The sequence below is a fragment of the Rhinolophus ferrumequinum genome, chromosome X (assembly GCF_004115265.2).
Source record: "Rhinolophus ferrumequinum isolate MPI-CBG mRhiFer1 chromosome X, mRhiFer1_v1.p, whole genome shotgun sequence".
In the NCBI taxonomy this organism is placed as follows: domain Eukaryota; kingdom Metazoa; phylum Chordata; class Mammalia; order Chiroptera; family Rhinolophidae; genus Rhinolophus; species Rhinolophus ferrumequinum.
In genome coordinates, this window is record NC_046284.1 from 5582436 (window position 1) to 5597815 (window position 15380).

Sequence of the window (15380 nt, forward strand, 5' to 3'; positions counted from 1 at the left end):
CGGAGGCGGAGCTTGGGGCGGGGGCGGGGCGGCCCGGCGGCACCTGGGAAACGCCCGCGCCGGTTAGGGCAGGCGTGGCCGTCGGGGCGGAGGGTGGAGGGCGGTGGCCGGCCGCGAACGGGGCGTCAGGCCGGGCGGCGGGGGCGGCAGTGAGGCGGCGCTCTCTGGCCTCAGGCGGACGTGGTCTTTGAGCGGCGCCCGGGCGCCCGGGCACGCGCCTCCCAAGCGCCGGCGCCCATTTTGCCCGCCCGCAGAGGAGAGCCGTACGCGCGGCCTACAAGCTCTGGGGACAGCCCTGAGGCGGCATCGCCGCGCGCCAGCCTCTTGAGCCAGGGTGACGTTCTTTTGAAATTCGGTCCTAAGATAGTTAAGGTTTTATTTTGTTTTGTTTTGTTTCCAAGTTACGGCCCCTGAATTTTGTACCACTCTCCCTGGACCACTTCCGGTTGCCGGCCCTTGCCTCATAACTTCGGTTCGGGTGACCTCGGCCCCGGATGCCCCTCGCCTCGTTCCGGGCTCACGTCCCGATCCCGGCTTGACTGGCCCAGGTTGGGGGACCTGGAAGTTTTAGCCTCGCTGCTCTAGAGGCGGATTAATTAGCCCAAGAAACATTATATTCATGTGAGTAACCTCTTGCAGAAGCAGTGCTATACTGTATCTGAAAAAGTATCACTCTTAAGCTTGGCTGCTGCTACTTTCTACAAAGGCTTTTAAGTATCTGTTTGTTACAAGGAAGGGGAATGGGGGACTTGAGGTTTTATTCAAGGTCTGGCGTATCACAAGTTTCCTCGGCTCTCCTTGTCTTGATGATACCAGACGTGGTGAAATTATATGTAAAAGTAATTTTCCTTTTGACGTATGTCAAAGTCCAGATCTTCCAACTCCCAAGGTTAGGAATCACGTGGATTTTAGGAACTATTCTAAATCAAAGAAAAATATATGCCGTGCCGCCTCCACAGCCCATCAGTATTTATGTTTGTTTGATCTCGTTTTCGATTCCCTGTGTCGTTTTGAAGCCAGGCAGACATGGCAGTACTGGAAAGGGAACATTCCCAAGGTTCTACTTGAAGAGGTGTTGATGCTTTGCTCTTTTCTCCCAAGTCAGTTCCAACCCAGGTCTCCCGACAGATAGGGCCCGCACCAGTAGAACTATCCATTTCTACCTACCGCTTAAGGACCACATGGCACATCTTATCATGATTAATTTTGATAATGATGAAGCTTGGTAGAAATTTCAAGTGTGCAATGACATTGGACCCATCTAAATTTTCTCTTACGTTTCAATTTTGCACCATATATTATTTTCAGTTACTGTTCACGGTTAGTATGTTCTGCCCTCATGGGGCCAGGATGGCTGTTCCTCTCATTAAGTTTAGTGATGGGATGTTTTGAGTTTATAAAGTGCCTTTAGGCACCTTCAAGAAGAAAAACAACTTTTGTTTGTTGGTGGTGTTAATCTTTTATTCCAGAATGACATTCTCTACCTTTTGTAATGATCATGGCTGCATTTTACAGCTCTAAAGTTTTGGTTGGAGTAGGAAAAAAAACAAACTGTTAACATTTATGGCAAGCTTATTATGTGTTAGACAACCTCCTAAGCATGTATATACTTGTATATGTGAACTGCCCCAATTGAACACAGTCTCTGAAGCTTCCTAGCTGTGTGACCTCATGCCAGTTATCTAACTTCTCTGTGCCTTCCTTCATCTTTAAGTGGGGGAAATAGTAGTATCCATCTAATCAGGTGATTATTAAGATTAAAGGATTTGATATATATGTATACATATATATATACATATATAGATATATATATATACATATATATACATATATATACATATATATACATATATATATGTGTATATATATATATATATATAACAGGAAGTGCTAAGCACTGACTATTATGATCTATATATTCTTTACTTCTCACTTTACACCTCAGAAAACTGAGATGTAGAGAGGTTAACTTGTCTAGGGTCACAAAGCTAGTAAGTGGCAAAGTCAGGATTCTTACACAGGCCAGGCTGACCCCAGGGCCTACGCTCTTGGTAACTTCACTGTGGTAATTGGATGAGTTTATTAAGTGACTTCAAAAGAAATAAGTGTATTCAACTCATTAATGTTTAAAAACTGTTAAAACACCTGGAAATTAAAGCAAATTATCCTATCTTAGAAAGATACAAAATAATTCATTCTGTAAAGGAAAAAATAATGGTCTTACTTAGATTAGTACCTACAGAAGCCCTTCTATGTTGTATATCATCCGTTTAAAATATAATTTACAAAGTGCCTTACTAAGAAATTATCTAGGCCAGTGTGGTCTCTGACTGTGGCATCAAGGTGACTCCCGTGGGGACACTCTCTTTTAGTGCCTTCATAGATGACAAAGCTATATAAACACTTTTTTGAACTCATTTCAATTTGCAGCTGGTAGTATTCCTTGAGTTGAGTGGAACATGTTTAGGTTCTGTGTATTGTATTGCACCTTGTACCTAAGTTTATCTTGAGGTTTTAAAAGATTCAGCTTAGTTCAAGGGATCCTGAATTTTGTGAACAAGTGGCATGTGCAGAAATATGTTCTCTAGTCAAATAAATTTGGGAACTGTTAAATGAAATAAAGTTTCTTTACTACATAACTTGCCAGAGCTTGTATTATGTTAATGTGCGTTATGACTCTACAATATTCCCAAACTTATTTGACCAAGGAAAAAGCTAGGGGCAAGGGTTCCAAGAATCACACTGAGGGAAATGGTGTCTCATTCATATATCCTGAGATTCTGTGGGCTTCTATCTTACTCCCTCTCAGCCTTTGCTTTTCTCTGCTGAGGATATTGGTTCATGTTCATATGACAGCTTTGCAGTCCCTTGATCACTGCAGTTGCCTTTCCCTGGGCCTTCATGCTGTCTGAGTGGTGGCACGCACAAGTCCAGAGTCATGTGCTGGGATTTGTTCCCAGGCTCATCCAGCTGATGCCCAGCGTGCTAGCCTTTGGGTCACAGCAGCACATCACGCTGCCTTTCTTCTCAGAATATTTTGTAACGATTCATTGCCTCTTTGTAGTGATTCATAGTAACTCAGAGCACCGTCTCCAATTTGTTTGCACTCTGTTCCACTGGAATTATTTCCTTTTAATGTCAGTGTAACCTGTAAAATTTTGCTTTTCATTTAAAACAAATTTAAATGTTAGTAATGTTGGTTGTTACTAGGACCTATCTGTGAAGTTGAGATGGTCCTGAAACCCTTAACACTTGGTTTCTTCTACTTAACAACAACAACAAAGTGGCCACACTTATTTCTTTTGTACTCAAAATCCAGGCTTTAATATATTTTATTTTGACATTAGTATTTACTGGGGTTTTTGTTTGTATCACTCCTTTCCAAAGCCCTGGGGAGAAGGAGAGGCAGAATAAATGTATCTGCTAAATGGGAAAAAATGGCTTTGGAAAAAAATATATAGCTATACAATACTGACACCTAGAGTATCAATCTCTACCCGTGTATACGTGGCCTTTATCTGTTTCCTTTCTCTACTCACCATACATATCCACTCACTCACAGGAATGTTATTTGACTAGTATTTGAGACTTAGGGTGCCCAGTACTGTATCATTCCTGCTATTGGAGAGCTTATAATACTGTATTTGGGGAGAGGCAGGACTTCTGAAATAAGCCGTCAATTTATAATTAGAGGCCAAAATGTGAGCTTTAGACATAAATGCTACAGTAGTCATAAGAGGCAAGAAGTTTTCATAGAGAAGGCACCTGCACTGTGCTGTAATAGTACAGAGATAGACAGAGAGGCCTCGGGAGACACTTTTAGCAAATGAGAAGCAAAATCAATGATATGGAGCTAGAATGAGCCTGGAATGTGGGGGAAAGTTGATCTCAAATATGGTGGGAGTGCTGCTTCCAAGAACTGGTGACAGATAGGATGTAGCAACTGAAGGACATGAAGAAGTCCAAGCAAGATAACTCGTAAGTTTTGAGTCTGCTGGATCAGGAGGGGTGGTGTTGCCATTGGGAGTAAGGAGAAGGGGTTTCACTTTAGATGAATCTGAAATGAGAGAGACGGGAGCTTAGGATGTCACAACTACAGAAGATGAAGTCCAAGATAACTCGTAAGTTTTGAGTCTGCGAAATCAGGAGGGGGTGGTATTGCCATTGAGAGAAATCCTGATTTGGTTAAGGAGAAGGATTTTGAGTTTAGGTGAATCTAAAATGAGAGAGATGGGAGCTTACGGTAATGGGCTCAGAGTCAGATCCATTGAGGGTACAATGGGTGAAGCAACTGGGATGTGCTTAAGTTCGCTAAAGTCAGACCCCTTCTTAAGTCTATAAAAGATATTTTCTACTTTCCTTTTAGGGAAGGTAAACTAACAACAGTGTTAAGGAAACAAACGAATCAGACTCAGGATGTTGTCCTTGAAAACAGGGCTTGGTTTAGCTCAGTTCTCTGTGGCTGGCTTTGTCCTGGGCTGCTTCCCTGTGTCCTGGCATCCCATTTGCTCTTGACAGCCTCACTTGAGGGTTTAACAGCTTCCCAAGCTGTGCTGCAGTTCCCTTCCCACCTAATGGCCACCTATAGGGAATAGGAGACCTTTGTTTTGTGGGGCAGATCCCCCCGTGCTGTATCTGTGCTCTGCCAAAGGTAGAAACACCCTGAAAAGCATGCTGTGACACTGTGAGCCAGGTCCAGCAGATTCCTTCCTGCAAAATGCAGGTCAATTATTGTGAGGCCCTGAAATGAGGTGCAGGGCTGAGTGGAGGATCCTTATGCCATTAAGAGGAGAGTCTGCCTTATGTGAAGAGTTTGCCCAGGAGGTTGCTTCCTCTACACCTCTCAAAGGGCAGAGGGACTTTTCTGGCCTTCTGACTTGGGGAATTAGAGTTTCAACCCACAACTCTGGGGAAAAATGGGCTCTGGTGACATCCTGAAGTGTTGTTAAAATGAAACAAGAACTTAGGTGGATAACTATCATTTTCTCTCGTTCAGCTTCGGATCACCGTGATCCCCAAAGTCTCTTGCAGCTCAAAAAGTCCATGAAGCAACCTTAAATATTTTCCCTAACATGAAAACCCCCTCTGGAAATGCCCAGCTGCTCTAAGTAAGCTTTCTAAGTAAACTGATAAATAGGTCATTTGCTCTTAAAACAAACTTTTCATTTGAGTATAGAAAGCCATGCACATGATTCGACCTTCACCATGTTGCCTTTGAAATGGAAACTGCTTGGAAGGGGGCCTGACACGGGAACACTGCACTCCTGTCCAATAAGTGTGCCCCGAGGCACACTCCTGTGCACAGCCGGTTGCTGACTGCATTTTGTCAGACTGCTTAGTGAATGCATACTTGGGGCCACTGCCCGGCTTCCTGTAGTGCTAGTCCTCTATTCCCACACAACTCGTTCCCTAATCGAATCCTTCAGTGCTTCGTTGTCAACCCGAGGCTCTGCCTGAGTGTCACTTCAGTGTCGTGCTTCAGATGTCCTCGGTTCCACTTAGGCTGTGCAAGTAGACATATATGAGGTTTGGTTCTGGTTGGTAGTTGCTAGTACCAGGTCACATTGCTCCCCGGTGAGTTCATTCAAACCCCAAAAGTCACACCTGTGTCCTGTGCGCGGGTGCTGCAGGCTTAGGTGGAGAAAAGCAGGGCTAGAATTGGAACTCAAAGCCCAGAATGTCAGGAGAGGATGTGGGGGCCCCGCCCGATCACCTCTGGGTTCACCAAGAGGGCATCTACCGAGACGAATACCAGCGCACGTGGGTGGCCGTCCTGGAAGAGGTAATTGTTTACATTTTGCTTCTTTTTTATTGATTTTGCTTTCAAGCAACTTGGTTTCTAACTAGCCTCGATATCCTGAAGTCTTTGATTTTATTTTTGATCACTTCTTTCATTAGGACACGAATTTCCTAAGGGCACGCATCCAGCAGGTTCAGGTTCCCTTAGGTGACGCAGCTAGGCCAAGCCACCTTCTTACCTCCCAGCTACCTCTCATGTGGCAACTCTACCCCGAGGAGCGCTACATGGATAACAACTCTCGCTTGTGGCAGATCCAGCATCATTTAATGGTACACATGTCACTTACTCATTTTCCATTGTATCGGGACTCTCCTGACAGTATACTCTATAAACTTCTCTTTTTCTGACAGGTCAGGGGAGTACAGGAGCTGTTGCTTAAGCTTTTGCCTGATGATTAACCTGGTATGTATTTTGGTTGCTCCCGTCTCCCCTTCTTTTTCACTCTATTCGGTTGTGGTGGTTTTAACGCTCTATTTTTCCTTCCAGGTGCTGGGATTCTAGGAAGACATGCTGCTCTGTTCTGCTCAGTATATGGCAGTCACTTCATCCACCACTGCAGTGCACCCACCTGTGGGCCTGGGGGAGGGAGTGGGTTGACAAACTGCTCAAGAACACAGAAGTTTAGGAAGGGTCATGAAGACCACCGCAAGTGGAACTGCAGAGAGAGGGTTACGCAGGCAGAAAGCACTTAGTCAGGATACATAACTTGAAATTGACTCCTTTGGAAATTGCCATAGAACCTTTAATGGACATCATCAGCTGGAACTGGGATCTGATGAATCCCACAAAAGTCAGCACCCGCTACAGAACAGATGCTCTGATCACCAAGGACTTGGTACTGGTTTAGAGAGAAGAGAGCAGCTCCTAGCAGCATCAACATCTATTGGTCGCTTATTTGCCCAGCAGCAATTCACCCGCCTTTCCTTCTCCCATCCTGTAAATATCCTAGGTTTTGCTCCAGTGTTTCCCATCCCAGTACTGACCTAACTTGGATCCACTGAGAACTTAGGGGGCTCTGGAAAAAAAAACAAAAGGAGGTTATTTGCATTAATGGAATTAGCTACAAAGGCTCCTGGGCCTTTTTCCTTTCTGAAATTGTGTCTTGAATTTATTCGAAGTTGCTGATCAAAGTCATGGGCACTTAAATTTATTCTCTGGTCACAGATATTTTAAATAAGTTGCTTTCTGTAAGAGCGCCAAAAACCATTTTAGCTGCTTAACTAGCACCTTTCTCAGGAAGTAATAATATCACCAAATATTGCTGATTCCTAGGAAAGCATTTACTACCTGATAATTTCCTGAGTTAAAAGTTATAACAGTTTATGTGCATTAAAAACCTTAGTTTTACTTTTTAAAAATCTTGGGAATAATAGCCACCACATAGGAGTCCTTGATGCCTTCCAGGCACTATTCTATGCACTTTATCACATTTAATCCTCCCATCAGTGCTTTGAGGTAGGTATGATCCCCATTTTATACACAAATAAGGAAAAAGGCTCAAGGAGTTTAGTCATTTACCAAGGGTGGTTTTGTGAATGATAGAGCCGGGCAGTGGGCAGGCCCTTCAGGCTGCGGCGTCGGCTCCTCTTGCCGGACATTGGTTTACAGTATTCGAGATGAGCTGATTGAATTCAAGGGGAAATTTTTCCATGTAAAACTATTTATATCTTCCAAATTGAATGAAATGATATTATAAAAATACAGCTGATTCATCCTATGAATGGGAAGAGTATTTTTTAGTGTAACTGTCTTCCAACAATTGGAGGGCATACTGCTTGCCTCTGAAGAAAATTCCTTCTAGAGGGGTTTTAAAGTCTTTATGGATGAAAGACAAAATAAAAATCATTTTTCTTATTTTAGTTTTCTGGATATGCTGCAGAAGGATCCGTGCCAGAAACAAGCCTGTGAAATACAGAAATGTTTACAAGGTACGACCTTCAAGGCTTTTTTTTTTCCTTAATGTTTCCACTTCATCTGTGAACTAACTACAAGAGACCAATTGTTCTTTTTATCAGCAAAGTACACTGACTCCTCTCAGAACGGTACTATTTCTGTAAATAACTTATCCTGAAGGTTTTCCTCACTATGATCAAAGTTGCAGAAATAAAAAGTGATTGGCAGGGGTCTAGGCAGGAATCCGTCTGAAAAGCTAGCTAACTAGGTGATTTTAAAGTGCAGCCAGAGTTGAAAATTACCAAGTTGAGCAAAGTCCTTTTTAAAAAAGACTAGTTTTTAAATGGGTTAGTTATACTTCACTGTGGCTGACAACTCACTTTTTAAAAGTCAGGTTAGAAGAAGGGGGTTGAAAATACAATTGGAATTCAGCTTGCCAAAGTCAGCAACTATCTTAGGCAAAAGTGAATTTTAACTAAAGCATATTTGAGGGTATTTGTCCACTTGGTTTTAACTCAGCCAATAAATTTGACCAAATGCCAGAGGATTTTATTTTTTTCAATCAGCGAATGATTATTGGCACTAAGAAACAGAAAAAGCTACTAGACTATCTGAATTTGAAAACTGACTTTTTAAATCATTTTTCCCATTATTGAAGTACACTAATAGAGATGGATGCCCATGAAAATATAAAAAAGTAGGAAGCAAAAATGTTGATTTCACCGAAAGACTCAGCACCAAAGAAAACCCTTGTTTGTATACTTCCTTTGACTTTTAACTTTCATTCTTGGACTTTTCTTTTTACGATGTAAGCAGTATTTTATAAAATCTTTTCATCTAAAATTTTAATGTATAATAATGCCATTTTATTCATCTCTTTCTTCCCTTCCCCCAAATTTAAGAAAAACAAAAAAAACATTTTCCACAATCAATTTCATCTCCCAAATAAATTTCTAACTAATTTGAATTAGCAACCGATGGCTAATGTAGAACCAGAATCAAGTTAGAGCTGGTTGCACCCCCTTGCTATAGTGTGGGAGGATTGAGCCTTGGAAGGAATAAGAGCAAGTATTTCACATTCCCTGGATGACAAGCACAGCCAAAAGGGCTTTAAACATATGAAGTCATTTAATCCTTTCATCCATGAGGTAGATGCTACTGTGACCCCCAGTTTATAGATGGGGAAATCAACGCAGAAGTTATGTAACTTGCCCAGGGTCACACAGCTAGTAAGGGGTACAGTGAGGACTTCAATCACTTTGGTCTGGCTCCACGCCTGCACTCAGCCACCCTACTATGTTCCCTTTCTAGTCCGAATTGTCTTTTCAATTCTGGGCTAACTCCCATGCACCCCATTTTAGTATCGAGGAACTCCGATCAACTGCAGCTGACCTAGAACCTTTAGGTCAAGCGCTCTTTTACTTGGGGTCTATGTATATAGCAGGGTCTGCAAATGTTTTCTGTAAAGGGCCAGTCATTTTAGGCTGGAGGCAAGGAGGTCTTTGTTGGAGAAAGAGAACCCTTTATAATATAAAAATCATTATTAGTAGCTCAGGGCTGTAAAAAGGAGTTGAATTTGACCTTGAGGCTACAGTTTGGGAACCTCTGAGGCACAGACTTGGTTGGAAAGGTCTACGAGCCAGCCAGAAGCCTTAAACTGTGCAAAATAACATGCATGATATGTGTATTTTTCTAATTCACCCAAAAGGGGGGGAGGATAAAAACCACTTATATGTGCCCTAGAAAAAGGCACATAAGCTAGTAACTCAACCTTAAAGAAAAGGAAATGATATACAGAGGGTGCCAAAAAAATGTACATTTTAAGAAAGGGAAAACTGTATTAAAAATGTAATAAATATATAAGGATAACAAAAGATGAATACAAGTCATGTGTATACATTTTTTGGCACCCCAGGTATAAAAATCCCTTTTGACCACTTTGTAAATCACACCCTTCTTCCTAATTAACCTGCTGACTGGTCTCTACATCAGGAAGAATTCAGTGGACCTGGGTACATCCTCTATTGTCTGTAGATACAATACAGTGAAAAGGAGTGGGAAGCAATGATCTAAACCTCCCTGTGCCTTAGTCCTATGAAATCATGACTGGGGTCTGCCTGTCTGTTTTTCAGCCAACAACTACAGGGAATCTCAGTGTCAGGCTGTCATCCAAGAACTTCGTAAGTGTTGTGCTCGGTATCCCAAGGGAAGATCTCTCGTCTGTTCGGGATTTGAAAAAGAAGAGGCAGAAAAGCTGACACTGAAGTCCACAGAAAAGTAAAGTTCTGCCGAGAAGTTCAATGCTGCACCACATTTCCACCTAGCAAGTTTGCTTTATCCTCCTGACTCTTCAGGCCAGGTAGCAGCCAATATCAAATGAAAAAGTCAACTATAAAAGTTAATAAATATGCCATCTATGCAGAACAGATAGAAATAGAGCCAACAAATATGGAGACTGTAATAAAACTGAGCCGCTAAAATAAACCTGTTAAATGAAAATTTTGGGTTTGGTACTTGTGATATTGTTACTTAGAAGAAGTATATCTTTGGTCTTTGTCTCCATTCCTGACACAGAGTGCCTAAAACCCTTTGGGATTTTTCCTAACTGATGAGTGATAAAGGTGTCTTGTTACATTAATAAAGTGTCTTTTGGAAAGCCCCTAGGTAACCCTTGGATGGGGGCTGGTTGCCAGGGGAACCAACCACATGATTAGAGGGTTGGAACTTTAAGTCCCCACCCCTGACTTTTGGAGGGGGTAGACAGGGTGGAGAAGATTGAGTTCTATCACCAGTAGCCAATGATGTAATCAACCCTGTGCAATGAAGCCTCCACAAAAACCCAAAAGGACAGGGTTGGAACAGCCTCCAGTTGGTGAACCAGAATGCACCTGTGTGCCAAGAGGGTGGTGCATTTCAGTCCCATGGAGACAGAAGCTCCAGAGAGCAGGACCCTTCCAGACCTGGCCCTGTGTACGTCTTCATCTAGCTGTTCATATGTCTCTCTAATAATTTTTATAATGAACTGGTAGGCATTTAAGTAAATGTTCCTCTGAGTTCTGTGAGCCGCTCTAGCAAGTTAATCCAACCCGGGATGTGGGCGGCAGAGGAGGCTCTTTGGGAACCTCAGATTTATAGCCAGTCGGTCAGAAGCACAAGTGACAGCCCAGACTTGCAACAGGCGTCTGCAATGGGGGCATTCTTGTGGGACTGAGCCCTTAATCTGGGGTATCTGACACTAACTCCAGGTAGGGAGTGTCATAACTGAATTAAATTTGTAGGACACCCAAGTCGGTGCCCACTGAGAATTAGGGAATTGTTTGGTGGTGTTGGAAACATGTATTTCTTAAAGACTGTTAGATACAGTTAACGAATTCTGTAGCATTTGAGTTCAGACTACTACTAGTGCCATTCATAAAACTAAAGTTAAATGAGGTTGTTAGCGGAAAAGACCCCTGCAGTATCACAATCATGACGCCTTTCCTAGATTACATGGTAAATTATAAGGTTTCTCTAACCCAAACCCATACACGTGTATTTCCAATAATTTAGAGTGAAGTGTCTTCCCAAATGCAGGTAAGAGCATTTCTTTCTGCTTTTGCAGCCCCAGCATGGTACCTAGCTGAAGGCATGTAATATTTGTTCCGTGAGTGGTAGGAAAGGCATAGAAATGATTCTTGTAATGTTTAATGACCCCTAATTGGTCATAAGAGAATTGAAAAGAGTATTGATAAAGGCAAGCAACAATAAGATTAGAATTCTTAGGTGCTTTACCTACTCTTTATATCCTTTTAATCAAAGCCTATTACAACGGACCCTGATGTTAACTCAAGGCTGCCAAAGGAAGCCCATTGACATTTGTCAGTGACTTTATGTACTGGATGGGGGGGGTGACAGTTTCAACAGGCCATTTGCTTTCCTCAGACAGGTGTTACAACCACCATCACATCACGTTAGTCTGCCCTACCCCCCTCCCAAAAAAAAAAGATGACTTTTTAAGCAAGAGCCGAAACTAACTCTTGATAGGTTCCTGTCTTAGTCCATTCTAGCTCCTATAACAAAATAGGACAGATGGGGTGCCTTATAAACAAGACATTTATTTCTCACAGCTCGGGAGGCTGGATGGAAAATCCCAAGATCTAGGGGCTGGCAGATTCAGTCCGATGAGGGCCCGCTTCCTGGTTCATGGCCTGTACCTTCCAATGTGTCGTCACAGGGCGGAGGGGAAAAGGGAGCTCTCCGGGGTTTCTTTTGTAAGTGCACTATCCCCACTCATGAGGGCTCCACCACCCCATGTCCGGATACCACCACCTTGGAGGTTAGGATTTCAACATATGAAGGGGGGGGCACAGAGACAATCAGTCCCTAACAGGGAGGATCCTTCCTTGCCTCTTCAGCTAGAAAAAGTCTACATGCTGGGAATGGACGGAAACAGCCCCTGAAGTTCAGATACCATTATTATTTGAGACCAAGTGTTCTTTAAAGCAGCATCCCCCGCAGTGTTTCCAAGAATTGCTGTAACAGGGAAAAGTCTTCTGCGTTCAGGTAAGTCTGGGGAATGCTAGGTTAGGCACAAGTAAATGGGTTTTCTTTCCTATCAGACTTCCGAGCCCTCCATATGCTAATGTGAATGGATTCTTTGGAAAGGACTATACTGCATGCAGTGGTTGCCAAAGTGTACCCAGTGTGCCCGTTTGGCAGACAGTGTTTCTCAGGGCGAATGTTCCTCAGAGAGACTTGGAGAAATGCTGCCTTAGAGATGTTTGGCCCAAATACCAGGTTGACCGTGTTACAGTCTCACAAAATCATTTAAATGAACTCTTGTGTTAATAGTAAGCCAATTTAATATTTGAAAACGATGTTTACATCATATACAAATCTAAATTACATAAAATCCTCAACTGATAGTGGTGCTAGGACTTACATTAGGAATCACTTCCATGATCAAATAGATTGCTTTCCTGTCCTTTATGACAAAATTATTTTCATTGAGGTAACCACTGAAGTTTCAGACTGTTTTAAATGTTGTTTCCCCTTAACATACACTAATTTAGGGCTTTTAAAGCTTCAAATCAATCGTCCCTTCCTATGTCTAACTTGCCTCAGTTTAAGTCCGTATCTACTGGCAGATATTGACTTAAACCTTATTCTTTTTAGCTATTATTATGACATACAGAAAAATAAAATAGCCATCAGAGAAGCTTAACCTTTACTGAGTGTTTTTTTTATGTGTTGGGGACCACGATTAACACAGCATCTCAGTCTTCAGGGAAGAACTGGGAAGGTGAGAACTATGGTTTCATCCTGCTTTCCAGAGACTAAAAAGCCTGTAAGTACGTGTCATGCAGGGTGTCATGCGGGGCGGTCTGCGGGGCCTCTGGTCCCGCTCCCCACATAAGAATGCAGGATATGGCGAGGCCAAAAAGGAACACCCACGGAGCCATAGGTAGGGGAGTCATACCACTATAGTCTCACTGGAGGCTGGAGTCACACGACGTGCGACCTACTGTCTGCTTTCTGCTAACCGCCCGACTCTCTCGACTTCACTCCCTAATGCAGCCGCAGCAGTTATATTAGTGGCCAATGGCTCAAGGACCACAGCTGAAGGCCATCTATTACCCGAGCCAGCACCTTTCCACGTGACGCCGAGAGCCTGGAAACTGCTCTCTGGGGCTCTGCCCCCACACAGGGTGTCATGCGGGGTCTCTGGTCCCCCTCCCCATATAAGAACGCAGGACATGGTGAGGCCAAAAAGGAACACCCACGGAGCCATAGGTAGGGGAGTCATACCACTATAGTCTCACTGGCGGTTGGGTTGGAGACACAGGAAGCAGGAGCCACACGATCCACAATCTGCCGTGCTAACTGCAATCCGCGCTGGCTAGCTCAGCCACCACCATCTTGCTAGCCCCCATCCGCTGCTAGCGTAGCCACGGCAGTTATATTAGTGGCCAATGGCTCACTGGTTACAGCTGATGGCCAACCAGCCACAGCTGATGGCCATCCAATCACAGTTGATGGCCATTTACCACCTGAGCCAGCACCTTTCCACGTGAGGCCAAGAGCCTGGAAACTGCACTCCCGGCTCTGTCCCCACAGGAGGCTATTAGGGATGCTAAGTATAATCACTTGGTTAACTAGTGACTGACCTCTCAACTGGGAGTTTTCCCTTTGTCATATGTGGGGTGATGTTGGTGCCCTACAGATATCCCACAACCGTTCACCCAATAGCTTTAGCATCCAGATGACAAATGCCCCTGCTCTGCCATTCTACTACAGTGCGGCTGTCTTGCCTGCATCCACTCTGCACGATTCCTGTAACATTTAATAAGCTGTAATATTACACTTTTGTTCAGCATCTGAAGTTGTATGGCACTTAACTTAAAAACCTTTAAAGGGCCTGTTGTCACGTTTAACAGCAGAAGCATAATTTTATTAGCACCAGCTTCCAAGTCTGGGTTTCAGTGGTCCTCAGCCAGGAACCTATTGGCTGCCCATTAAAAACATCTGAGGCATGTTCAAAAGTCAGGCTGTCGCAGTGGTACCCAGGCCAGTGAAATCGTCTCTAGGATGAGAGCCAAGTTTGCAAAATTTGGCGGGTGATTCTTATGTTCAAAGATGAGAACCACTGCTCTCTAATCCCGTGACATTCCGTACCATTTCCAATTCAGAATGCTGTGGGTGAGTCAATAAGCTTACAGTTTTGAAAAAAGTGCAACATGCCCAGTTTTCTTTAGAAAAACAGTGCTCTTGAAATGCACGATTCCCTAAGTATCAAACATCACAGACGTTAAGCCACACCACATGATTTCTGGGAAATCAGATCCACAATAGGATATATTTTCTGCTCAATTCTCTAGATCACACAGACATTGTATAAGCAATTAAGAAGGTCCCATACCTGGACTTCATGACAAAGAAACGAAGCTGATAAGTTGGTGGAGGGAGCAGAGAGGGCTGCAGTCTAATTTTGCCTACAGGATCCAAAACTGGCCTATGTGAATTTTCCTCAGGAGAAACTGACATCAGCATGACACATTAAGGATACTCAGAAATTTCAAATCCACCCCTATGCCATTTTTTCAACCAGAGATTTACTGTATTTTCCCAAACTATATAAAAGCAGGTTTCAAATAAGAGCGCAACCATTGGTCATGTCCATCTTTCTGACAATGTCAAACAAAAGGATGATGAATATTCTTACAATAGTTAACTACACAGTAACTGCATTTCAAAACCACAAGGGCCCGGCCCACAAGTCTGTCACAGTTATGTAAGTTTCTTTCCTTCAGGGAAAAAAAAAATGAATGAGAGAGGGAAGGAGGGATAAAAGTAGGGGTGGGGAGAGAGGATGAATATGAATAAACCAATCCCTCCTTCTATCTCTGTTTTGTGCCAATGTGAACAAATCGCCACGTGGGAGGGAATACTGTTAACCAATTTGACTCCTCAGTAAAACATTTGAAACAACAAAGAAATGTCCTCCTAGTAAATTCACCTCCTGTCTTCTGCCAGCATCCATGAGATGGTACCTGCCCAGGTCCAGGACGAGGGCTTTCACCCCAGTGTTAGGCCAGGTGTGGGAGTCAAGGCCGCCCCCCCACTCCAGCCCACCCCCGCTGGCCTGCTGCTGAATGTCCTAGGTGGAGTGGTGAGATGTTGAGGCAAACAAGCCGCCCAGAGGGGCCCC

At 43.4% G+C, this 15380-nt stretch overlaps 2 protein-coding genes across 2 annotated transcripts; both read left to right on the plus strand.

The window, feature by feature from the left end:
* The first annotated feature begins 80 nt into the window (after positions 1–80).
* On the plus strand, positions 81–10186 carry CMC4 (C-X9-C motif containing 4). The gene is made up of 3 exons (XM_033116345.1): positions 81–621; positions 7661–7728; positions 9826–10186. Exons 2-3 carry the CDS (start codon positions 7671–7673, stop codon positions 9972–9974), a joined length of 207 nt encoding a protein of 68 aa, XP_032972236.1. The 5' UTR covers positions 81–621; positions 7661–7670; the 3' UTR covers positions 9975–10186.
* On the plus strand, positions 185–9899 carry MTCP1 (mature T cell proliferation 1). Its single transcript, XM_033116330.1, has 7 exons — positions 185–621; positions 5631–5782; positions 5899–6069; positions 6151–6202; positions 6287–6736; positions 7661–7728; positions 9826–9899. Exons 2-4 carry the CDS (start codon positions 5678–5680, stop codon positions 6196–6198), a joined length of 324 nt encoding a protein of 107 aa, XP_032972221.1. The 5' UTR covers positions 185–621; positions 5631–5677; the 3' UTR covers positions 6199–6202; positions 6287–6736; positions 7661–7728; positions 9826–9899.
* Positions 10187–15380: the final 5194 nt, after the last annotated feature.

Coding starts and splice junctions, on each gene's coding strand:
- CMC4 (XM_033116345.1), top strand. CDS start 7,671: ATGCTGCAGAAGGATCCGTGCCAGAAACAAGCCTGTGAAATACAGAAA. Junction 7,729..9,825: donor AATACAGAAATGTTTACAAG/GTACGACCTTCA, acceptor TCTGTTTTTCAG/CCAACAACTACAGGGAATCT.
- MTCP1 (XM_033116330.1), top strand. CDS start 5,678: ATGTCAGGAGAGGATGTGGGGGCCCCGCCCGATCACCTCTGGGTTCAC. Junction 5,783..5,898: donor GGGTGGCCGTCCTGGAAGAG/GTAATTGTTTAC, acceptor TTCTTTCATTAG/GACACGAATTTCCTAAGGGC. Junction 6,070..6,150: donor AGATCCAGCATCATTTAATG/GTACACATGTCA, acceptor TTTTTCTGACAG/GTCAGGGGAGTACAGGAGCT.